The following is a 24,997-nucleotide window of genomic DNA, read 5'->3' as shown; positions in this document are numbered from 1 at the left end:
GACCATTGTTAACTTTCCGTGTTTGGCAAAGGAATTTCTGTACCAGTTCATACATAGTCGGAAAATGTGTACTTTGCTCATGCACATAACGCTACTATATAACATTTCACAGTTACCATTTTTTATAAGTTTTTTAATCAATCTCACATTGTCAGACGAGTTATTATTTTGCAGAGTGCGGTGGCAAAGCTGTTCCTTCAATATCTCATCATCTATACATTACATCATCATTTTTATACGTAATATGTTTAGCTGTAATAATAATAATAATAATAATAATAATTGCTTACACTTATGTAGGACTTTTCTGGACACTCCACTCAAAGCACTTTACAGGTAATGGGGATCCCCTCCACCACCACCAATGTGCAGCCATACCTGGATGATGCGACGGCAGCCATAGTGCGCCAGAACGCTCCCCACACATCAGCTCTCAGTGGGGAGGAGAGCAGAGTAATGTAGCCAATTCATAGAGGGGGATTATTAGGAGGCCATGATTGGTAAGGGCCAATGGGAAATTTGACCAGGACGCCGGGGTTACACCCCTAGTCTTTTCGAGAAACATTTTACGTCTCATCCGAAGAACGACACCTTTTTACAGAATAGTGTCCCCATCACTATACTGGGGTATTAGGACCCACGTTGACTGCAGGGTGAGTGCCCCCTGCTGGCCCCACTAACACCTCTTCCAGCAGATACCTTTTTTTTCCCAGGTGGCCTCCCAACAAGGTACTTACCAGCCCCACACCTGCTTAACTTAAGTAGCTTGCCAGTTGTGAGCTGCAGAGATTGTTGTGAGCTGTATATCTCGTATTCCTTGTTTCTAACCCCACTGATAGCTGATGTGTGGGGAGCGTTCTGGCGCACTATGGCTGCCGTCGCATCATCCAGGTGGGGCTGCACACTGGTGGTGGTGGAGGGGAGTCCCCATTACCTGTAAAGCGCTTTGAGTGGAGTGTCCAGAAAAGCGCTATATAAGTGTAAGGAGTTATTAATGATTATGAAAGGCCAAGCTAGGAAACTCGAGTGGCCCAGTGACAGGAGGTGGCCAGAAGAGGGCGCTGAAGCGGGCAGCCGCGCTAGTTCCGGGTGTGGTCTCTATGGGAGGGAAGCAGGAAGCGGAGGGAGGGCCAGAGAACCAGGAGACTAGACGGAGCTGAATCTAAAGAACTGCGTTTCCGAAAGCAGCCAGCAGCCAGAAGCTAGCCATGGGCAAGGGAGCAGGCACCTTCGAAAGGCTCCTCGGTAAATTGTCTTCGCTTTGTTCAGCTGTATTGCTAGTCTTTGTTTCCATGTATTTCCATTCGCAGTGCGTGTTCAGCGCGAATCGGGTCTCTCCCCATTGTTTCCAGCCGGCCTGAGCTGGAGGCCTGGCGGACTCAGGCCGGTTCCGTTCCCCCGTGTCCCCTGTCTGCCCTGGCCAGCCCGCAGACTCGTCCCAGTGGACACTGCCCGTGTGTTTTCCATTCGTTTCGCTTCTACGTATTGGCGCTGAGACTCGTCCTTGCCAGCTGGCCGGGTCTGTAAACCGGCGCTTCGGCCGGTTCCGTTCGTGAGAGACCGGGAGTCGCGCCGCCGGACTCCAGGGGTCACGATGCGGTTTCAGTAAAATCGCCTTTCTGATGAGAACCCGGCAGCTCTTAACCGTGTCTTCTGGCGTTTAAATGACAAGGTCTTGCGAAGCAATTAAAAACAAATCACGGTGTAGGATTTAAGATGCATGATGTATAATGCCTATTTTTAATATATTTGAAGTAGTGGTGGTGATATGTATTTTCTCAGGGTCTGTTCTATTAACTTCAAAGCGTGTGTCTAAGAAATGGGGTTTTAAAGATGCGGATTGGTAGATAGAACGAACACGGATTCGCTGTTGACGGCAGACCCACTGTGGCCCAGCTGGCTGATAAAAGATGAAGAACTGAGCTGTCGTATACTATACTGACACCTGAAGAAGGCTCCACGGCCGAAACGTTGTTTTCTTTCTTCTTTTTTCAGCGTGGAATAAACCTATGACTTGTTCCTTTGCAGCCTACGGATGCTGACGCAGCTCCCCACCTGTCGTATACTATACAATGTCGTCTGCTTCCTGATATTCCGGCCTGAGCAGGACCTGCCTTGTGCTGTATCGGGTAGCTCGTCCTGTGTAACCTATTTCCACCTGTGCTGCCCAGGCCGTGGCAGGTGTGGCAGATGGCGCTGGGCCGGCCGTGCTCATCAGAGCATATTCGTGATTAACGGGGGACTCTGCCCTCTCGCACACGTTTGAATGTTGTGATGTTAATCTGCCGGGATGTAGAAGCTCCCTCAGGCCCGTTCTGCCTGCTGCAGGCCCGTGTCTGTGGGCGGACAGAAGGGAACCGCGTACCGCTCGGTACCGGCCATGGGTCCAACGGAACAGGCTGTTGAATGGACCAGCGGGCTCCTCTGCTCTGAACATGTTTTTGTGCCGGTGTGTCCCACGGCCCCAGGCGACTGAGAGCGTGTCGCTGTGGCGTTTTTCTCCTAACCTCACTTGTTGTGGTGTCACTCTTGGCTCCTGAGCGGGGGGAACAGTGTTATTGTAACAGCAGCGAGCAGTTCGGCAGCATCTTGTGTGGAGTTTTTTTCCCTCTGAGGCAGCCCCACAGTGTCTGCTAGCTGACCCCAGTTAAGAGCAGGTCACCCTCAAGCTTGTCCTGGGATGGCAGTGGGTGCTGTTGACTATTCCTCCTGTTTATTCTTCACAGATAAAGCCACCAGCCAACTGCTGCTGGAAACAGACTGGGAGTCTATCCTGCAGATCTGTGACCTCATTCGTCAGGGTGACACCCAGTGAGTATGATGTCATCCAAGGCCCAGCAGCACAGCCTGTAACCGCAGAACTCATAAAGCAGTCCCAGAACTTGGGCCTTAATGTTCAGTGATCAATTGATCATATTTAGGTGGCGATACATTTCTAAAACAGAGGAAACAGTCAGGATATACAGTAGTTTTGGCATCTGAGAAAACCACATGATCGAGGAAAGGCTACGTTGTGGCAAGAAGACACAAAGGACAGACAAAGGTTTAAAAAGAGGACATTTGGCAGTCTAGCTCAGTCCCGCTACTATTGTTTAACTTCTGTACAGACTGTTCCTTTGTTCTGTTAGAACATTACAATCTCAGGTTTAAATTCAAGATGACTGATTCAGCTGAGGTGGAGCCCTCATAATGGTTACGTTTTCAGGGAGGTCCTAGCAGGAGAAGGCAGGAGGGGATAGAACTTTATAAAGCCAGTTTTCACAAATTAGTTATTCATTCAGAAGAGAAGTATTCTCAGTTATGGAAAAAATAGACATTAAAGAGCAAGGAGGATATTGCACTCGACCCGACGGGACTGCTTTTCAAGTGGGTTTTGTCTCCGCTGTTTAGGGCGAAGTATGCTATTGCAGCCGTCAAGAAGAAGCTGAATGATAAGAACCCTCACGTAGCTCTGTACGCCCTGGAGGTAAGTCCTGTGCCACACTCACACTGCTCTGCTTGTGCCCTCTCAGCACTTGCAAAACTGGTTGTAACTTGCAAGTCTCCTGACCTTACTGATCCTTACATCTGTAATTCATACAACCTGTAAAGGAATGTACTTTCACCAGCTTGTGCAGCTTCAGTAAATGTCTTTTAGAGACAGATTAAAAAAGTCTCTGACCTAGAACTGACCTGGCATTACCTTTTCTGGGATAACTTGTTAAATATTGTGCTCTTTATTTGGAATAAAGTTTCAGATTGCCGTATGTTTTCAAGCATTATTATAATGGTTTAGGATTTTAGGGAGCAGATGTGAGGCTACAGTATTGTTAAAAAACGAGGCTCAAAAGAAAAGTACAGCTCTTTACTGTTGGTTACCTGATGTCTCCATCAGTGGTGGATGAAGTTCAACTCCAATTTGTAAAGTACTTTGGTATTCCCCGAGATGAAAAATTATACTATATGTTTATGCAGGGCATTATGATTATTATTACACTTCAGATTAATTTGTCAGTGGGCCATGATCAAAGAATCACATTCAGAATCATTTCCAGTGTATAGTTTCATTGGCACACTGGGGTCAGCAGTCTGGACTCGTGGGGCTCAGATGGGCTGATCACTGGCATTTGTACCTCATGGCTGCTTGACAGTGTTACACAGGAGCACACAGGGCACGAGGCAGTGACAGCGTTCAGATGTTCTGTCCTTTTGAGCAGGGTCCAGGTGTTCAACAGTGTGTTCAGCAGTATTAATGGTTGTTGCCCGTCCAGGTGCTGGAGTCTGTGGTGAAAAACTGTGGCCAGACGATCCATGATGAGGTGGCGAGTAAGCAGACGATGGAGGAGCTGAAGGAACTGCTCAAGGTGAGGCTCGGTGTATTTCATCTCTCGTTGCTCCTCCCCAGCTGCTTTTCATCCCAGTTCTCTCTGTTTCTGTGTCCTCTTTACTGCATTCAATCTCATGTCTCTCAAAGGCTCAAAGTCCAAAGAATGGGATGTTTTTATAGGTGAAATAGACCTGTTGAATTTAGCAAACTTTGCTGAATTCAAGTCAATTTGGAGAAGAGCTGCTTGCTGTCTTGAGTTCTGGCAGAGCCAGTATTATTGGTGCTGACCTCCTGCTGGACCAGCCGTTTGTTTACAAGCAGTGCATGGAGGAAAGTGGCTTCTAGCAGAGCACAGCTGTTCTGGGGGAGGAGTCAGCCGCAGCAGTCATGTGTCTCTGAGGCCACAACACAGACTGCTGTGACTTCCTGGTGATGTCATGTGCTCACATGGCACTCAGACAGTATATCAGGGCCTGTAGGGAAGTTCCTGACTCACTTTCAGATATCAGAACACTCTGGACAAACAGCACTTCAGATTCTTCCAAACTTCTCTTCTTGCAAAAGGTAAAGCCCCCTATAGTTTTTTAAATAAGTGTTGATCTTGAAGGTTCAACCTTGTTTAGTTTAAAAAAAGACCAGAAATTTTTGACAGTCTTTCACAGTGAGAAGTGGGGTGGTTATGGTGTACTCTAGACTAGTTTAGTAAGTAAATTCTTTGTGTGGGTGTTGTAGTGAGGTTGAGTGAGATTGTTGAAGCAATTTATTCAGAGGGCACACCGTGTGTACAGAGGCACAGCAGTAACATTAATGCATAAAATGCATTGCCTGGTGTAGAATTGCCACTTTATATTTGAAATGTCAAGGTTATACCCATCTTTTTATTTTCTCTTTGAAAAAACTTGAATTAACCCACATTTCATTTCATTATTTGTCAGAAATTCATAACCTGTTTCTCTTCCTGTGTTGTGGCTGCAAAAGTTACTGTCTGACATGTAAGACAGGCAATGGTTCAGGTGTGAACACCTGATGGAGGCTCCACAGCCAAAAATGCTGATTCTTCTGCTTTTCAGCATGAAATTAACCTTTACTTGTTCCTTTGCTGACAACACTCCCTGCTCGAAAGTGTGCTGCGTTCTTCTATTTGGTAGTACAGTCTACTTTGACTGATAAAAAGAAGGGTCTCGGGCAGATGGGCTGTGTTGGAAAGTCATACTTTGAAAGATAAAGATAATTCTCACCACTGTGCTGGGTCTTTTCAGTGAGAGGTTTGAGCTGGTTGTTGTATTCAAGAATTAGTTAATTATTTTGGAATGAGTGGCCCAGGCGGTTTTGCACATTGTGCAGTGTGACGGTGGTTGTAGAGCCATGTGTAGTGTGTGGTCTGGCCTGTTTGTTTTGCTGGGCCGTGTTGAGGGAAGGCTGTGTTTTCTCAGAAACAGACTGAACCCAACGTGAGGAACAAGATCCTGTATCTGATTCAGGCCTGGGCCCACGCCTTCCGCAATGAGCCCAAGTACAAGGTTGTACAGGATACCTACCAGATCATGAAGGTGGAAGGTAAGGCCTCAAGGCTGTCTCTCTCTGTAAGTTCTTCTGCTAGAGCTTAGACCTGCAGCTGTCTCTGGCCTTGAATTCCACTAATGCTCTGAACTGCTTTCTCCTCAGGCCATGTGTTTCCTGAGTTTAAGGAAAGCGATGCGATGTTTGCAGCTGAGAGGGTAAGCTGTGCCCACACACATCTCCCTGTGCGTCAGCTTCCAAACACAGCGTTCCACATTGTCAATATGCTGTATTTCAAATGCATGTTTAGAGGAATTATGATGCTGTTTATCTGCCTATGAAAACTAACTTCACAAGGCAGCAGGAATAAAGGAATAAAAATGGGGGCCGTTCTATGTGTCTGTACTATGAATCCCTCTGCTGGCCTCACGATTGCACTAAAATGCACATCAACAGTTGGTGCCTGTGTGTGTCCCAGTGCTGCAAGCCATGAGCAATGCTTGTGAACTGGTGGTGTAGAAATATGGAAGTATTCTTATTATTTATAAAGACAATTATTAAATAACCTTGTAGTACTCTGTAATACATTTAATTGAAATTATTTTGTGTGACTGAAACAGTGTTCTTGGGTATTGGGTTCACCAAAGAAATGTGGAGGCCATTATGTATGACACCACTATAAATACAGTATAAATGGGCAAATCCGTGCTAGTGACAGGCTTAAGGATCTGCTCACAGATTAGTGTGAAAAGACGTGTGTGACTGGGTGATGTCTCTCTGTCCAGGCTCCTGACTGGGTGGATGCGGAGGAGTGTCATCGCTGCAGGGTTCAGTTTGGGGTCGTGACCAGAAAGGTGAGCCTGCTGGGATGCTGCACATGTGGCATTAACAGGAGCTTGGGGGGCTGTAGGGCATCCTGACCAGACTGGTGTGAAGATCAGTGCATGCTGGACAGGTGTCTACCAAGCTGTTCCTGGAGAGCCTCAGGTCTGCAGCATGTCTAGGAGAATAACATACTCATTAAGATTAAACCCGAGTTATGGTGGCTAAACTTCTTTATATAATTATATAATTGTGAGCTGTTTAGAGATTATTGCAACTGATGTCAATTAAAACACAGTAGATCTGGAGTTATTCAGAGTTTGGATTGACTGATTCCTAGTGGAAGTTCAGTTCAGTTTATTTGTTATATGCACAAGTGCAATAAAATGCTTATTTGCATGTATGCTCCAATAAAAAAGACATTAAAGCAAATGTCAAAAGCATAAAAACAGCAGCAACAACAAGAAGTAACATACATCTTTAAAAAGAAAAGTCAGACAAGCAGTGTGTGAAGAAAAAAAAACATGAGTCAGTGGTAGGTGTACAGTTCAGTCATCTGACAGCTTGTGGGAAGAAACTCTCTCTGAATCTGGAGGTTCGTGCCTTCATGCTCCTATAATGCTGACCTGAGGGCAGGGGGGAGAGCAGTGATGAACCAGGATGACGGGTGTCCTGAACGATGCTCCCAGCCTTTCTGAGACGGCGAGTTGTAAAAATGTCCACAATAGAGGGGAGCTCTATTCATTTGTGTGACTGTGCCTCATCCTCTCTGCACAGCATCACTGCCGAGCCTGTGGCCAGATCTTCTGTGGGAAGTGTTCCTCCAAGTACTCCACCATCCCCAAGTTCGGGATCGAGAAGGAAGTGCGCGTGTGCGAGCCCTGCTTCGAGCTCCTTAACAAGTGAGTCGCTCGAACCCTGGCTCCAGAGCTGGGCCTCTCCGGTTTGGTACTTGTTCATTAGTACAAGCAAACATTAACATATGATGGGGGAATGAAACCTCTGGAAAATCACAGCCAGTGTGAAAGACCTTCACTTTCCCCTGTGAAAGAGCTGGTATTTCACATCCTCCTCGTAACTCTTCCTAGCTAACATTTGCTTTGTGCTGTTTTAGAGTGTCTCGGGTGGGGGTCTTGTAGATGCAGAAAGGAAGATGGCGGATGTATGAAATGAATGTTTCATTCAGGTGTGCACCAAGGAAGAAAACCACCTGCTTCAGGCTGAGGAGGGATGAAGTTCTGTGCTAAATATTATTAGTGTAGAAGAGCCTGACGTGTTACAGGTGCTAAAAACGCTTAAGATCAGGGCCTGAAGGTGTTGTACCGGTCTAGAAATGAGATCCTATTCATAGGCTGTTAGAAAAGCTCTTCCAGCTGTCACCAGTGGTTCCCCTTTCTTAGGCAGCCCCCTCCCTACCCCTGTTGTTCCTCCTCTCGATCTCTAATTGGTGCCATTTCTCTTCCTCGCCCTTTGTGTAGAAAAGTGGAAGGCAAAGCGTCGGGTACCTCTGAGCTGCCCCCCGAGTACCTGACCAGCCCGCTGTCTCAGCAGTCTCAGGTAGTGGTCGAAGGATCAGTAAGTAATTCCCTGCCTTCCACACCTTCGTGTCCATGCACTCACCTGGCCTGGGGGGTCTCCTGGGCGCGCTGCACTCGCTGGACCCGACACACTGCGCTGCTCTGCACTTCCTGCACAAGCACACAGCTCCGCCTAGAGTTATCCCCATCGTTAGGAAGAGCCCCCGGGCGGCTCTCACTCCAGACACCACTTGTACATGTTCAAAATACTCGGTTCACAGCCTTAGTTGAAGGTGCATTGCCTGTCTATGCAGCAGAGTTCCCGGCTGTGACAGGTTTGTCTTTGTAGAAAGGTTGCCTTGAGGTGCTTAGTGTTACTGGAATCAGTTGCACGGCCTCCTGGTGCTAGAACTAGGGTTTCCGGTGAAGGAAGGTGGCATTCAGCACACTCAGGGCAGGAAACCAGGAATGTCTCCTTTTGACTCATCGGCAGTTACTAGACAGGGAAAAACATCAGAATCCAGGTTCTTTCCAGGCTCATCAGTTTCCCTTTCACTTGTTAGTTTTGATATAACTTTAAGACTAACGTACCCTGCATTTTTAACAGATTTGTACATTTAGACTCCACATGATTCTACTACCGTAGCAGTTAATTCCCATTCCATATGTGACACTTTGTTAACGATAAAAGCATTTACTTGCCAGTGCAAAACTGATCTCCGTCAGTCGGTACATGATCCCCATGCTGTCCAACCTGAAACTGCTTTTGCTTCATGTGTTTAAATGCAACAGTAAATTAGCATGCATTTTCCTCATGGGATCCCATTGCAATTAGATGTTTGTAGATAATTTGTTTTCTAGTAAATGACTAACCGTTAAATTTGACAGTAGCCTTTCTGGAGACCATTGTGCACCTTCCCCTACACTTGTCCAGATGCCCCCTGTCACTGCCCTGTCTCCCCAGCTGCCCCCAAAGCGAGATGAGGCTGCTCTTCAGGAGGAGGAAGAGCTGCAGCTGGCCATCGCCCTGTCCCAGTCGGAGGCTGAGGAGAAGGAGAGGATGGTGGGTAATCTGCAGTCTGTCACTGCACTGCCATTCTCTTCGACACGCACTCTAAGCAACCCACACATAAGAACACAAGGAAACCAAGTGTCCGTTGTCAGTTAGTATCCAATAAATCCCCAACTGTTTCAGGCGGTTGACCTCGCAGTTCTAGACCCTTCAGAAATGTTTGTACAAGGTGAAGAGAACAATGGGGTGGATGCTTCACCACTACACACTCCATCGCTGCGTAGTCATTCACACAGCTCTGTCGCATCTTTCAGATCTCCCTTCCCAGCTCCGTAAGTGTTGGGACTCCGGTTGTGCTCTGCTAGGCTACTGTCTTGATTCAGCTCTGTGGTTCTGTTACAGAGGCAGAAGACCACATATTCAGTGTACCCCAAAGCAGAGCCGACCCCAGTGACTTCTTCTGCGCCCCCTGTCAGCACGCTGTATTCCTCCCCAGTGGTAAGACAAACCCTCCCTTAGGGTGCACCAACAGTTTTCCTGACACACAGCCGTTGGTGTCTGATGTGAAGCAGAGGTTGTTCTCTGATGTGACGTTTTGAGAACTGAATCTTTAGGTGTTGTTTTATCAACTGAGTTTATCTTTTCAGTTAATCCTGTGCCCCAGGATGCTCAGAAGAACCAGTATTTCTTGCTGGCAGATGTATAATAATAATCTGGGCTTGTTTTTAGATTGTAATCTGGAATTTGTGCAGTCATGGTCTTGGGTTTTGAGATACTGCAGAACATCTTGTTGTCAAGTATGGTAATACCTCTTTCATGTGTTGCAGAACTCCTCTGCACCCACAGCTGAGGAGATCGACCCAGAGGTAAGACCTTCTTGTTAAGTAGCTGTGCCCTATGCAGTGCGGTTGCTTGTTTGCTTGTCCAGTAGTCTTGCCCTGTCTGCTGAGCCGGTCTCAGCTGAAGAAACCTGGATTTCTTTTCTGTGGAATATGTGATGCTGCTCTCCAAGTGTTGATCTCTAGCTTCTGCTGCTCTTAGTATCTGTGCTCATGCATATTGAAACCAGAGTTGCTTTAGGTTCCTCTTTACATAAAAAAAATATTTGAAATTATTTTAAAATGTATATAAAGATGTTGTGCCTTAAATTCTTTATTGCTCTTTATTTTACAATGAATATAATGGAATAGATTTTTCCTGAATATATCACCTTGAATAGTACGCAGAAGAGAAATGAAACAGGTGGATTCAGTGCCGTGTGTGATGTCTCTTCAGCTGGCTCGCTACCTGAACAGGAACTACTGGGAGAAGAAACAGGAAGAGGTCCGAAAAAGCCCCACCCCCTCTGCTCCCGTGCCATTGACTGAGCCCCTGCCAATCAGCCAGCCTGTTGAGGTGCACCCACCCCCTCAGCCAATCGGCGTTGTAGAGGTAATTCCATCCTGATTGGTTGTCATACAGTCACTTCAGAACAGAGCGAGCTGGTGATGGGAGAGCAGTGTTTGAGTCTTAGGACTGGGGTCCCCAGGCCTGGTTTTCTAGGTCTCCTTTTAAATAAACAGTTGAGCCATTTAAATCCGTTTCTCCGGTCTTCTTGAGACCTGGAGAACAGACTGATTGTGGTAAGACTGCATTGGTGTTTGGAGTTGAATGTTGGTGTGAATTAGCATTTGTGTCAAGGTTGTGGGTGTAAATTGGTGTGAGACTGTAGAGAGTGTTTGTGTGCCCCTCGGTGACCCAGTACGCTCTCTCCTTCAGCAGCAGTACCAGAACGGGGAGTCAGAGGAGAACCACGAGCAGTTCCTCAAGGCCCTGCAGAATGCCGTCACCACCTTCCTGAACCGCATGAAGAGCAACCATATGCGCGGCCGCAGCATCACCAACGACAGCTCTGTGCTGTCGCTCTTCCAGTCCATAAACAACATGCACCCCCAGCTGCTGGAGCTGCTCAACCAGCTGGACGAGAAGCGCTGTGGGTACCCCAAACGCCTGGGCTCCACAACCTCATGCTAAGCCCCTGAACTTGTCTTGTGTCTGTTGTTAAAGTAGATTTTTCCTGGGCCTCTGCATGATGACTACACTAGTGTCGTCTTCCTATGCTGATCGGTGTGTGTCGTGTGTCCAGCTTGTGTGGTGTGGCGGCGACCTTGGTCTGTGCCAGCAGCAGCCCTGTGACCCCTCTAGCGAGTCCCTGTCTGTGCAGTACTCCGCTCTGCAGCTTCCCTCTGTCCCTTTGTTTCGACAGTGTACTACGAGGGGCTGCAGGACAAGCTGGCCCAGGTCCGAGATGCCCGGGCGGCCCTGAACGCGCTACGTGACGAGCACCGCGAGAAGTTGCGCCGCGCTGCCGAGGAGGCTGAGCGCCAGCGGCAGATCCAGCTGGCACAGAAGCTGGAGATCATGAGGCAGAAAAAGCAGGTAATAGTCCCAGCGGCCAGCAGCACCTCATGGTGCGGGGACATGGGCTTCTCCCGGCTCTCATTCCAGCTCGGATCAGACGCGGAGCTCCGTGTCCGTATTCCAACCTTTTTAAGGGGATGACGGGTGTGTTGCAGGAGTACCTGGAGATGCAGAGGCAGTTGGCCATCCAGCGCCTGCAGGAGCAGGAGAAGGAGAGACAGATGCGCCTGGAGCATCAGAAACAAACCATCCAGATGCGTGCGCAGATGCCAGCCTTCTCCCTGCCCTACGCCCAGGTGAGCTCCAGCAGGGCACCTGGCGGTTCTTCTGGCCCGCCTGCTCGGCGCTTTGCTCTGCCCCATGTTTAATTCTCTGTATCTCGTTCATCCTTTTTGTGGGTGAGTTTGAATTCCTTTTGAAATGGTTTAGCCTAGTGTATTATTAAATGCACACAAATGCTTATTAAAAGTAACAGATGTGTTATGGAACATTGTAACATTTTATTTTGAAAACTGAATTACCAATAACCACACATGCAGACAAAAATAAAGACAAGGTAGCAGCTTAAATAAGTTAAGGAGATGAGAAAATACTAAGACAACGTCATTTGTCTTGGTGTTGAGAGATCGTTGTTATTACTTGATTGAGGTGTTAGTGATCTCCCCCATCTGTCTGTTCCATGTCATCGCTGTTCTCTCTCTCTCCGAAGCTGCAGTCTCTGCCCCCAGTGGCAGGGGGGGTGGTGTATCAGCCATCCGGGCCCCCCAGTTACCCTGGCACCTTCAGCCCCTCGGGCTCAGTGGAGGGTTCCCCCATGCACACTGTCTACATGAACCAGCCTGGCCAGAGTGGCACAGCGCCGTATCCTGCCATGCCAGTTTCTGCCACAGGTGAGGGGCTCTGAGCGGTTTTTATATCCGGGAGGGGGCAGCTGGTGGCTTCTTCACCATAGACGTGCTCCGCTGTTTCAGAGCGTGAAATTAAGTGGCAGTTCGACTCGGCTGCTCTCTGGGTCCAGTAGGAGAACAGACGGGTTTATGGTTGTATAACAGGGGTGCTCTCACACGGGCCTCAGCTATATTGGGGGCATCTGCAGAAACTCTCTCACTGTTTAAAGGTACGCCAACAAATCATGGAGCTATCCAATTTTATCCAGGGCTTTTATATCCCCTTAGCCGAGTACGGTACCTTTCCAGGTAATAGCAAACGTTTTAAAAGGACTACAGTTTTTCCATGGCCATGTCACCCCTGGGTGTGGACAACGGTGTTGTTTTTCCTCTGGCAATTGAAGAAAAATTCACATCAGAGTCACGTCCTCTAAGACAGATGTCATATCAAGTATCGGCATGCTACTGACCCCTAGACACACTGTAAGTGAATACTCACCTGTGCTGTCCTGGCTCCAGACCCCAGCATGGTGAATGCCTACCTGTACCAAGCCCAAGCAGCGGGCACCTCTGGGCAGACTGCAGCCCCTGGCCAAGCGGTGCCCACCACTAGCCCTGCCTACTCCACCTACCAGCCCACCCCCACACAGGGCTACCAGGTGAGTGACCAGAGAGTTTGAAGGTGCAGATTGCTGTGTGTGTGATGGAGTGAGAATGTCACGAATGTCATAATTAAGATAAGATCACTTTATTAGCCCTATAAAGGCATTAGGAATTTCGCAGACCCCACCTTGCTCTCCATGAGACACACAGACAGGGAGAGAGAAGCCTGGGGTTAGAGTTCAGGGTTCTCCAACGGAGTAGGATTCCTCTGCCGGCTGTGGGATTTGAACCGGCAACCTTCCAGCCACAGGCACAGATCCTTAGCCAAAGAGCCACCGCTCCGCCCCAATTAATGCTTTAAGTGGAAAAGAAAATCTGATGTACTGTATATTTGTAGATGGTAGTTTTGAGTTGTCTTTGAATGTGCCCTTCTACAGAGACACTTCATTGACGTATACATTTGCAAAACGTCTGGGGGGTATTTAAGGAAGTTAAATCGGAATGTTGCATAACAAGCCAAGGGCCAAGGTTTTGAACCAGGAACCTCCTGTCAGTAAGCTTAAATAGCTGGTTTTCAGAGGGGTTTGGACACTTAAGGGGGAGTTTGTTGATTGCTGTATGTGTGTCAATGCCAAGCGTAATGTCTGTGTTTTTCTACTTTTGTGCAGAATGTGGTTTCCCAGTCTCAGAGCATTCCTCCAATATCCCAGGGTCCTCAAAGCACTGGCATTGGGTACATGGGCTCTCAGCCTGTACCCATGGGCTACCAACCCTACAACATGCAGGTGAGGACACTGCCCTGTGCTAGATATATTCCTCCTCTCCCTGACTCTGTGAGTCTGTTGCACTGAGGTTGGTTGGACGTCTCCACACGCAGTCTACAGTCAAACCCAGCTGAACTAACCTGCTGAAACCGAAGTCTATTAAAGACCCCTGCCCCACTCTGAGTATACTTGGTAATGCCTCCCTTTGCTCCTCTCTCCAAGAACATGATGTCAGCTCTTCCTGGCCAGGACCCCAGTCTTTCTGCCCTGCCTCCACAGCAGCCCTACATGCCTGGGCAGCAGCCCATGTACCAACAGGTAAACACACCTCTTCTTTTCCACTTCTTCTCCATGTTAAGGACACTGAGAGGTTTTATTTCTTGGAAAGGGAATGCAGGACACACTGCACATGAGAGTGCCTTACGGATATTGCCCAGTGGTCCTGACCTGCTGTTGTGTGTTTCTTTGCAGATGGCTCCCCCTGGTGGCCCGCAGCAGCAGGTGCAGCAGCAGCCCCAGCAGCCGCCGCCCCAGCTGGCACAGGGCAGCGCAGAGGCACAGCTCATCTCCTTCGACTGACCAGCCAGCGGTGCTGTTGGGGGTCGGCGGCCAAACAACACTATGCTAACTGTCTACGGTCTCTGCCAGTCTGAGTGTATCAGCTTCTTGTCTTGCGCCAGTGCTCCCGGAAGCATTTGTTTTACTTTAGGAAAGCATGCCAGTTCGGAAGCAGGAGGAGGGGAGGAAGTGTAGCACATGAGCCGACTCCTCGTTCCCCTTGATCCCACTTCGTGCCCACCAGAAAGGGGAAGAGAGCTTGCGCTAAACTGATTCACAAACACGATTGCATGCCTCTTTAATTTGAGTTTGTCTTAATTATTAGTAGCATGTAGCCCACAGTGTTTTCCTGAAAAACACTGCCTTCATATTAACTGGCTTCTCTTCTCGCCTACAACATCTCCAGGAACTGAAGGAGTTTGGGGTGATTAATTTCCATCTAGTTTTCTAGTTTAGTGCAGGTAGGGAGCTTAAAGATGTCTTCATCCACTTGTAGAGACCATGGTGCAAGTCTTTTTTGTTTTCCCCACACTGTTAGTAAATATTAGCAAATTTTCCAACACTTCTATTAAAGTATAAAAAGACATTTTAATTTTTTCTTTGCCTACATTTATTTTTGCCAGATTTGCACCTTTTAACTTGTACACTTTTTTGAGTAAATTAGGGAGTGGGTGCCCACGCCCCCGTCTTATTATTATAATATTTTCAGCCTTCTCAAAAGATTAAAAGAAACCCGTGTTGCTGGAGATGTACATCCCTGCTGGATTTACATGGATCTTCAGATCATTTGTATTTAAGTGCAGGTTTTGACTACATCTCATAACACCAGTTAATTTACCCCAGGCTTCTATAAAACAAGAACACTGCAGTCTCCACTGGTCGCTCGTTCCCAGCCCCAAAATAAAGCATTAAAATGAAGCTCTGGACAGCTGCACAAGGCTCCTTCACTGACCCACCATGGGCCCTCTGCCTGTCGACCTCCCCTAATCTCTGTTGGACAGTAGCTGACGTGCTTTCGAGGTTTGTGTATTTTCTGTCATTAATACTTAGTTTCCTTATGAAATAAATTACAAAATTATTTAACTAGCAATTGTTACAAGGTGTAAAAATACAATAAGCAACAGTTAATAAAAGCAAGACGGTAACCTTACTCAATCTAATATTGTTCTGTGGAGAATTGCATGTCTTGTATTGGCTTTGCAAACTGCAGGAGAGAGAGTGCAGCTGTTCATGAAAGATTTTTCTAATGTGAGTAGAGATCGGTTTTGTATAAAAAGTTAACACCGAGAGAGAGAAGGAGGAAGGGAGAGCTGGGTGCTAAAGAAATTGCATCAGGAAAGTATGTAACGCTAGGATCTGAGGTGTGTGGCCTCCTCAAGCCTGGTGAGTCACTCAGTCTGCCTCTGCTGCAGTAACTGCAGCTCAAGCAGGACACGTGACCACAGAGTCACCACTGATGCAACTTCGTTCCAGCCTGTCCTTGACGTTGGTGAGCTCCAGGGTGGATGTGGAGACTGAGGGTCATCGTGACCAAGCGAATAAGAGCAGAGACTCCAAGCAGGGGCCATGAGGCTGGTGCACAGCTGACCCTAATGCCTCACATGTGCAGTCGGACATTTTCAGAAACACGATGGAATGAGCTGTTCCTCGTCTGTAACAGGATCTGTACTCAGCATGTATGTATTAGGCGGAATGTCCGGTGATCTTCTGTAACCCTTCCATGGCATTTGTGATTCTTTTCCATCTTGCTGATTTTTCTGACCTTACAAAGTAATTTTAAAATTATATTTAATAAACTGTCCTGTTCTGTTTTTTTTGCTTGTTTTATCTTTGTTGTTGAAGCGGTTTGAGATTTGTGCTGTCAGATTCTGACAGCTGGAAATACACACTGGAGGCTGACCTGGAAATACATATTTTATTAATTTGAGGTTTAATTTTCAGGGTACAACATAATATTCTCTACACCTTATTTTCATGAGACGAAAAACAGGGACGCACTCAAAATCTTTGTAATTAGGAGTCCTATTTAATGAGAATTTCTGTAAAAAAGAGTCAAGAGCTATAGCTGATCCAACACCCCACCAGGGGGACTCTGGGTGTCAGTTTTCAAATCAAATTTTTCTGAAAACCAGACATTTGTTGCTTTCTGGCATCTCCATCTGGAATGAAAAAAGCTCCATCAGAATTCACATTTTGTTGACTTTATTTTTAAAGGGGAACAGCAAAAACTATTCTTATATTTTGGGGTTAGAAAGAATTGGCATTGAAGAGTGCATTTCAAACCACAATAAATGTAAAATGTACAGTACACAGTAATGTGTAAACTTTCAATTTACATCACAAAATAGATTAAATTTCCAGGCATGCGCAGCACTATATTCTGTGATTCAAAATGAGGCAACAAAACTTCCAGGGACATGACACGACCCTATTACATATGTAAACAAGCAAGCTTGTGAATACATCTCTCTTAATCCAATAGAAATATCACTCTCAACTTCAGGATGGTTTTGCCAACAAACACTACTTGTTTGCAGATCACGTTGGAACATTTATGTGGTGAAATGTCTTCTGCAGAACATGATATACAAAAATAGACACATTTTTACTTGTTAACTCTGCATGCAGATCACGTTGCAGCATTTCTGCTGCACAACCTGTCCTTATTCACATGTAAATCACATTACCTTAGTCATTACAGTGACTGGTGAGCAGGACAAGCTCCTACACGGCACAATTTGCACACCCAAAAACCGCAGAAACAGCCAATAATTCTTCCTGTAGCCTTCAACTGCCATATGGCCCCAGCCCCTCCCTGCCTGCCCTCCAGGAAAGGAGACTGAAGCTTCACAAAAGAGATCACCATAATCCCAGCAGCCCTGCCCTCCCTGCCTGTTCTCTTGCTCCTGTAGCTCGTCCGTTACTCTTGTTACAAACTAAACACTATGTAATCTGAAACCTAGGAGGCTACAGCTCATTTAGTGAGAAAAAAATAATGATGGCAATGGGACCTCATCCAATCCTGTCCTACACGTGCACAGCACAGTTCAGCTCTTTAAAGCCAGGCATCATTAATTAGTTCTTTAAGGTCTTAATTAGGTCTTTAAGCGGACCTCAGCAAAGAGCCACCAAGAAGTCCCTTGTCCTTAAAGGACGAATTCCTGATCCCCATCTTACCAAGGGAATGGCTGGCTGGTCTCGATTGTTTTTTATAGAGCCCTATTAGTGAGAGGGAGAAGTTCAACTTAAGATTTTGGTCCCGTTTCTACATGTGTCTGTGGGTGCTGCTTTGTCTTTCCTCTAGGAATGGAGGTATGGGCAGGGAGGTCTGAGGGGTTGTATAGCCTTTTCTCTGGGAGAGAACACTGAACACCACCAGCCAGGGCCCTGGGTGACAGTCGGGGATGAATGAAAGTGCCCGTATTTTACTCACCATCCTCTCCAGGCGCAGTCCATTCTCGAAGGCCAGCTGGCGCAGGACGTCGATATCGGGCAGCCCCCAGTCAGGATTCCTGCAGAGAATCATGGGTGAGGAGCTGCTTCTGGTCATAGGGGCTTTGCAAATCCACACAGGGCTGGGGTCCTCAGTGCACAGGTAGACCCTGCAGCCCATTACTATCCAGGGAAGGACACAGCAGCCTTCAGCCTTGTGCCCTGAGAAGCCTCCTGAAGCACCAGGGGGATTCCCTCACCCATATCGGAGGAGCACAGGCAAAACATGCTTTTGCTTTACAATCAGCCAATTTGTATTTGTGATTAGGAAATTAATATAAATGATTTAATATTAATAAGAGGTTTTTCTTGGCTGACCCAGTCTTGCCTGTTGGTAATCATACCTTTGGCTCCTTTCTGGTGTGCTGTGGCTATGATAGATTTTTTCTTTCAGGTTCAGTTTTTTCTTTAACACAAAATTTTGGTTTTCATTTTCACTTTCCATCTTCAGACTGCAAACACTGAAGTCAAAATGGGACAGGATGATCGGATGTTCACAGGATCTGACCAACAGGAGACAACTGTCCCAACACTTTTGCTCCTCCAAACAGAGGCTCGGCACTATCAATTTGTTTAATTGACCCAAGAGGGTAGAAATGAATTGACTTTATTATTTGAAAATAAAACACAGAGGAGTTATACTTATCAGTCATGTGTTTTTCATGGGAAGTTCACTGTCCCAGTACTTTTGTAGGACATTGTATATCTATGTATCCTAAACTGTGGGTCACATCCCCAGAAATACCTGACAACAGATGCAATTGCATGGAAAAGAAGTTGCAAAACCATCGAATTAATGAAGTGTGAAACTTCCACTGTTCTTTGTATAGATCACAAGAGCCTCTGTGTTAGAAATGGTACAGCAGAGTCATAAGGTATCTGCTGCATCTCCTCTAAAGCCCCTGGACTCACAGACAGGGCGAGTGGGCGTGAGTGTGATGTCATACCGCTCTTGCAGGCTGCGGTCCAGCTGGACGTTGCTGTCGGGGATGATGATGCCGTTGATGGCGTAGGGCTGCGAGGGGAACAGTGGGGTGGGTTAACGATGTCATTGCAGCAGACCTGCGCAGTCACAGAGCCGCATGTGCAACAGCAACACTCCTGCGTGCATCACCTTCACACCCTGTGCTGAGACTCATCTAGGTGTCTTCAGGGCTCATTTTAAATTAGATGGCTAAGCAGATTAGGGATAAGCTGGTGTACTGAATTCGAAATAAATAAAAGGTGTTTTATAATACAGAAGAAAAGAAGAAGGCTACAGAAGAAACAGGCTAATTAAACCCATAAATTAAAAACTTGTTGGAGTCTTAAACCTCATAAAATGTTTTCTCTAAAATAATCTACTTAGCTACAAGAAGACAGACATCCTTCGTGGAGACCCAATTGTACAAAATGTCTAATAATGGACAAGTAAAGGTTTATTTGGCTGTGGAGTCTACTTCAGGTGTCAGGCCGAATCGTTGTGTTTCTTTTCCTCTCTTTTCAGTATAAAATAACCCTTTACTTGTTCCTTTGCAGCCTGCGCATGCTGGCGCAGCTCCTTACATGAAAGTGTCTAACAGTTAGCAATCAGCTCCCACCCCTGGCGCACACATACCCCGAAGGTCATCAGCAGTCCCCTGGCTTTCAGCAAGTGTCCTGACCCTTTAAACACTCCCTGTGCACAGAGACACAGACACACAGTCAGAACCCGAGACGCCTCCCCTCTGCTGCAGCTCTGGGGTGGAGTTCACCTACATGTCTGCAGGCTTCTACTCAGCTCTGCATTACCTCTCAGTGTTGCTGAGCTGTTACTCTAGCTTTCTTATGAACAGTCTATTCACAGTGGGTTTAAAACTTGGACTCACTAGACAGGTAGCTCAGTGCAGCAACGACCACAGCTCTGTGTGGAGGGGGGTGTTGTACCTCAATAGTGCTGAAGGCACAGAAGTGCAGCATGTTGATGCTCAGGATGATATCACAGGCCCCCCTGGGCAGCCCAGCCCACCTCTCCCAGGGCTCCCCAGCATCCAGGTGCACAGGCTGCAGCACGTTCTTCACCTGGGTGGCTGAGATGTAGGCTCTGATGCTGCAGGAATAATACCACACTGACACTGCAGGAGTCCATACACACTGCAAGGCCTAATGCATGTTCTATTCTGCTCTGCTATCTCGTGCGGAAATGCTCTAGAAATACTGCATAAACAGTTCAAAACAAAGAGCACGCACGGCTAGCGATACTACTATCAGTGCTGCTGTTATCTTATTCCCAAAGCTCAAATCGACACCGATCGGAAGTGAGGACTGGTGCTGTGGAAACAGCACGTTACCTCTGCCGGGACTCCGCACTGATGTCCGATGGCTGCCAGGTGACGAGGGGCAGGTCCTGGGCGAAGTGCACGACGTGCTGGCCGGTGCCCGAGCCCAGCTCCAGGGCGAACAGCGGGTGGTGGCAGCGTTCCCCCAGCAGCGCGCGCAGGCCGGCCAGCAGCCTGTCCTTGTTCCGCTCGGCCGCGGGAGACAGCAGCATGGTCCGCGGCAGCAGGGAGGCAGCGAGCTTCTCCGGGGAGCCGAGTGTGGCTTCTGGGGAAGAACTGCACTAAGAGGATTCCTGCTGCCCTGCCCCCCGCCCTGACGTGGCTGCACGTGCGAGGAACCCTGGGCTCAGCGTCAACGCGTCGGGTTTCTCACTGCGGTATTAGTGACCACCAGCAAAGCATTAATATTGGACTGAGCAGGGTGATACTGCAGAACTTGACTTCAGAAGGCAGGGGGCTCAGCTCCAGTCTCGCAGGGCCTTAGTGTCTGCAGTGCCTTTGTTCCACCTGAGCTCTTAACTAATCAACTGATCCGCTCATCAGCTTAACTGGGCAGATGAGGCACCTCCCAGTTCTTTAGGAGCTGGAAATGTAAGGAGAACTATGAGACCTGCAGGGGTTGTGCACCCCTGACTCACAACTGTTGCACCGTGTTGCATTATTTAAGCATCAATGCAGAGGGCACAGCACTTGGTGAAGATCAACGAAGGGGCTGGTGACTTTGAGCCCTTATACTGTCGTACACATTTTCACATTACTGAAGAATACAGCAGCCTTGTCTGGAGCTCCTGAACTGCGTTAATCGAGTGTGTGGAAAGGTAACACAGGGATTAACTTGCACGTAGCAATATTTCAATCCCCTTCCGTCCACCCCGTCTGTGTGCACGGTGGTGTTTGTTAATAAAGTTTGAAGAGGGGCGGTGCATTGTGGGTAGGTCAGGGAGAGTGGAGGACGCCATGTGCTTTTGAGACGGGGCTGGAAGTAGCGGTATAGCTGGACGCGGCTGCAATCTTAAACAGAAGGATCTGAGACGCACATCTCTTTACCCGAGTGAGAGCCGCGATGTACCGAAGCAGGCACTGCCTCAGAACTGCGCTGCGGCTGGCCTCGCAGACGTACAGGTGGGCGCCGACCGGTACCGGTCCGGGGTTCGGCCGGGTACGGCATCTTTTTGTAACCGGAGTGCTGCAGCCCGTGAAGTGCCTTCAAGGACAGATTGCACGTCGGGGAATAAGATGCAGACGGGTCTGTGCCGGGTTCCGCTCGGGCCGTGCCGTATCCCTCAGTGGGGTTTGTCCCTAGAGCAGCGGTCATCAAAGCTGGGCGGTGGGGGGTAGTTTAGTTTCGCTGTGGGAATATCTGGTTGTAAGAAGTCTCCTTTCCGTAACCGGGTGATCAGGTGTCCGACGAGACGTTATGGTCAGAAGTGATGGAGGCAGAATTTGGATTCAGGGCCGAAATCCGTATCGAGCGGAGCCAAGGTCAGTCCTGTCACCCGGCTGTGAATCCGACAGGCTCCTGGGACCGGCGGCTGTAAAAGGTGCTGAAATATTAAGGAAGGAGAAGGTCGACACGTTTTGCACTAGTGTCATGGAGTCGGCATGCTAAGATGCACCTTTAAACACTCGCGAATACCGCGGGGGAAAACTAGCATTGAGCTGCGGAGGTTTCGTGACACCGGTCACAGATCCTCCGTGCTGTGAGGGGTCTCTTCCTGCAGGGATTAGAGCTCTTACTGTAATAAACTCTCATGTGGGAGCTAAATAAATCTACTTCATATTAAAAAAACGTGCTCAGCATTTCGAAATCCCCCTTAAAATGTTTGTCGCAGACAGGTATCTCGGGTATCAGCGGGCATGTGATTGTAGTTGTTTACGAGGTGCCCTGTGGTCAGTTCCTGTCAGAGGGTCTGGTGTAACTGCTCTGTGCTACAACACCGGCTCTTGTGTTATTTGGTCCTCAGTCCTGCGGGATTTTATACGGCTCTCTGGAATCAGCTGCTTCAGGATCTGTGGATTAGATTTGAACTCAGCTGGTCCACCCTGAACTGGACCAATGTAATGTCTCTCCTCACTTCCGCAGACGCTGCTGATGTGTAGATTTTGCATTGTGGCCCTTGAGGATGTATGTCAGCCCCCTGCCTGAGCAGGTGTTGGACTGGGCGGGCTGACTGGAGCTGTACTTAATAATTTAATAATTATTCCTTACGCTTATATAGCGCTTTTCTGGACCCTCCACTCAAAGCTCCTTACAGGTAATGGGGATCCCCTCCACCAGCACCAGTGTGCAGCCCCACCTGGATGATGCGCCAGTCCGCTCCCCACACACCAGCTCTCAGTGGGGAGGAGAGCAGAGTGATGGAGCCAGTTCAGAGAGGGGGATTATTAGGTGGCCTTGACTGGTACAGGCCAGGGGGGGGTGTCCATGGCCCTGTGTGCTGAGTCCTCTGCTGTTGCCATGTGCCAGTCAACAGGCGCTGCCGACCTTCTGCGCTCTGCGGAGACTGAAGACCAGCTCTCCCAGCGGCTCCGACGCCCTGGCGGCCCCTCTGCTCGATGACGCCCCAAAGCAGTACTCCCCCAAAATCCAGCAGCTGGTCAACGACATCGCTGGGCTGACGCTGCTGGAGGTGTCCGACCTCAACGAGCTGCTCAAGGTGGGTGGGGAGAGGGGTTTCTGCACGGGGCAGGGCAGCTGGCCGGCAGGACGCAGCAGTGGCCACACTCAGCCCTGCTCTCCCCCAGCGCAGTGATGCCAGCCTCCGATTCTCTCAGCTTTCCAGGTGATCTTGTACAGTTTTATAACAGCCTCTCCCCAGTGATCGCAACACACAGCTTTCACAGAGGGCTGAAGCAGTCTGACTCTGTTTCTGCTTGCTTTCTTAGTGTTCTGGGAGGAGCAGCTCTGCTCCCACAGCTCACCACATCATGTGTGGAAAACAGTCTTAAACATTTCCAAGCCTCTAGTTTTTTTGTAGTTGGGAGAGTGATCGTCTGGTTGTAGCCACTGTGTTGACTGACTGGTGTTTCTCCTCCTGTAGAAAACCCTGAACATCCAGGATGTGGGCGTGATGCCAGTGGGCGCCATGGCAGCAGCAGCTCCTGTGCCTCAGGTAACCCCCCCACACACACACACACACAAACAAGTTTTGGAGACCTTGTCCGTCCATCCCCTCTTTACCTCCATTTCTGAGCTACTAATGGCTTAATTGGCGTAAATTAGTACAGATTCCAGGTCTAAAGCCACTGAGGATTCGAACTGGCTGTTCTGGTCTGAGTGAGTTTCACTGTCCTTGCATGTTTTCATTCTGGTAATTGAAATGTTGGTCTCTGTGCCCTTTTATACCGAAGGGCCTTGCTTCAGGGTACTACAGCAGAGCCCCATCTGGGATCTGAACCCACAGCCTTCCAGTTACTAGTGCTGAGCTCTGCAGCACTGCTCCTTGCTGCTGGACTGAGTCCTCATCGCATTAGTGCAGCTCAGGCTCCAGCTCTGAACGATGTCTGTGTGACCTTCTGTCTGCTCCAGGCAGTGGAAGAGGAGGCTGCCCCAGTGAAGAAGGAGAAAACCCACTTCACGGTGAAGCTAACAGAGCTGAAGGCTGCAGAGAAGGTGAAGCTCATTAAGGAGGTGAAGAACTGCATCCAGGGACTCAACCTGGTCCAGGTATGACCCCAGCGTCCAAGGGGGGGGGGCGTGTCACTCCCCTCTGCCTCTTCCTTCCTGTCCTGAGGTCGCTTGTGCTTCCTCTCCCTCATGCCTCCCTCTCGGTGCCCACAGGCGAAGAAGCTGGTGGAGTCTCTGCCTCAGGAGATCAAGACCAACGTGTCCAAGGACGAGGCCGAGAAGATGAAGGCGGCGCTGGAGGCGGCGGGAGGCACCGTTGTCTTGGAGTAGAGCTGCACACTTGTCGTTGTTTGTTCTTGGTTCTTTTTTTTTTATTTTACAAGAGTCTTGCCTTGAACTCCACTTGTCTCTGCCCGGGCTGTGGGCAGCGCGCGGGCCCGCCTGTGTCTCGGGACTGAATCCGCGGACGCTGCCCGTCGGACCATCTGCCCGACTCCCCGGCAGCAGAGCTCAGCTGCTGCTCCGCTGCCCCGGAGGGAGAGCAGAGCCGCTGCCGGCGGGACGTCGGGATCCGAGTCGTTACAGGATACATCTTTCATCTGTGCTGGAATCGCCTGGTCGGGTTTTCATCATGATATTAAAACAATAAAAATTGAAGCTTTTTATTATTTGTGGTAGAAACTGCATCTGAGTCGCAATAAACAATTTTGATATCTCCTGAATATCCAGTTTTTCCCTGTGGGCAAACTGTACCATGAGGCCTTAATTAAAGCACGTGGACGGCTTGTCAACAAGGAAACTGGGTCCCAGAGTGTCCTGTGCAGGGCCCCCTGTGTCACCCTCTGCGTGCCGCGGGTCTGTACCCCTGCCCCTGCCCGCCTAGGGGTGGGAACTCATCTCCACCAGCTTGTTCGTCTCTTCCCTGGATGCCTGGTCCCTGCTGTTCTGCTGTTTCCAGTGTAGAAATATCTGCAGGGAGAGAAGCAGCGCTGGAATGTGGGGGGGTTGCAGCAGGTGTTCTTGAGATCCCCCCCACCCCCTTGTTTGATGGCCAGTGCCAAAGGATGGGTTCTCCCTATCATTGCTGTTGGGTTTGATTGTGAAAGAAGCGTGTTTCTGTGAGTGTAGCGTGCCATCTATCCACAGGGGACGTAGTGCAGCAGACAGTTATTTTCGGCAGGCTGAACCTCAGACGGCAGCACCTGTTGCCTGTTGTACCAATATTTATGTCCAAATAGAAAACCCATCAAGTGAACTTCAAGACTTGAAGT

The 24,997-nt window shown here is 48.6% G+C and overlaps 3 protein-coding genes across 10 annotated transcripts; 2 read left to right on the top strand and 1 right to left on the bottom strand.

The window, feature by feature from the left end:
- Window positions 1–1,103: 1,103 nt before the first annotated feature.
- Window positions 1,104–16,180, top strand: hgs (hepatocyte growth factor-regulated tyrosine kinase substrate). Of its 6 annotated transcripts, none has more exons than XM_015356281.2 (21): window positions 1,104–1,245; window positions 2,727–2,811; window positions 3,391–3,466; window positions 4,251–4,343; window positions 5,746–5,863; window positions 5,972–6,024; window positions 6,592–6,660; window positions 7,406–7,530; window positions 8,107–8,203; window positions 9,110–9,208; window positions 9,560–9,655; window positions 9,985–10,023; window positions 10,433–10,588; window positions 10,916–11,129; window positions 11,403–11,575; window positions 11,713–11,853; window positions 12,267–12,447; window positions 12,964–13,103; window positions 13,716–13,832; window positions 14,034–14,129; window positions 14,283–16,180. In XM_015356281.2, exons 1-21 carry the CDS (start codon window positions 1,209–1,211, stop codon window positions 14,388–14,390), a joined length of 2,313 nt encoding a protein of 770 aa, XP_015211767.1. In that variant the 5' UTR covers window positions 1,104–1,208; the 3' UTR covers window positions 14,391–16,180. The 6 variants fall into 6 exon arrangements, with proteins under 6 accessions (XP_015211767.1, XP_015211771.1, XP_015211770.1 ...); XM_015356285.2 differs by having other exon boundaries at window positions 5,740–5,863; window positions 8,107–8,185; window positions 10,919–11,129; XM_015356284.2 differs by having other exon boundaries at window positions 5,740–5,863; window positions 8,107–8,185.
- A 90-nt stretch (window positions 16,181–16,270) lies between these two features.
- LOC102686560 (methyltransferase-like 26 B) lies at window positions 16,271–21,085 on the bottom strand. 2 transcript variants are annotated; one of them, XM_006635232.3, is made up of 6 exons: window positions 20,171–21,085; window positions 19,767–19,929; window positions 19,459–19,518; window positions 18,809–18,876; window positions 17,803–17,881; window positions 16,271–16,528 (listed from the first exon to the last, which is right to left on the bottom strand). In XM_006635232.3, exons 1-6 carry the CDS (start codon window positions 20,368–20,370, stop codon window positions 16,481–16,483), a joined length of 618 nt encoding a protein of 205 aa, XP_006635295.1. In that variant the 5' UTR covers window positions 20,371–21,085; the 3' UTR covers window positions 16,271–16,480. The 2 variants fall into 2 exon arrangements, with proteins under 2 accessions (XP_006635295.1, XP_015211438.1); XM_015355952.2 differs by lacking the exon at window positions 19,459–19,518.
- Window positions 21,086–21,101: 16 nt separating this feature from the next.
- mrpl12 (mitochondrial ribosomal protein L12) lies at window positions 21,102–24,394 on the top strand. 2 transcript variants are annotated; one of them, XM_069194679.1, is made up of 5 exons: window positions 21,102–21,280; window positions 22,626–22,815; window positions 23,200–23,271; window positions 23,688–23,825; window positions 23,940–24,394. In XM_069194679.1, the coding sequence occupies exons 1-5, from the start codon at window positions 21,222–21,224 to the stop codon at window positions 24,054–24,056; spliced, it is 576 nt and encodes a 191-aa protein (XP_069050780.1). In that variant the 5' UTR covers window positions 21,102–21,221; the 3' UTR covers window positions 24,057–24,394. The 2 variants fall into 2 exon arrangements, with proteins under 2 accessions (XP_069050780.1, XP_069050779.1); XM_069194678.1 differs by lacking the exon at window positions 21,102–21,280 and adding an exon at window positions 21,464–21,640.
- Window positions 24,395–24,997: the final 603 nt, after the last annotated feature.

Source organism: Lepisosteus oculatus, chromosome 9 (genome assembly GCF_040954835.1).
Source record: "Lepisosteus oculatus isolate fLepOcu1 chromosome 9, fLepOcu1.hap2, whole genome shotgun sequence".
Lineage (NCBI taxonomy): Eukaryota > Metazoa > Chordata > Actinopteri > Semionotiformes > Lepisosteidae > Lepisosteus > Lepisosteus oculatus.
This window is presented reverse-complemented; position numbering and strand designations above follow the sequence as displayed.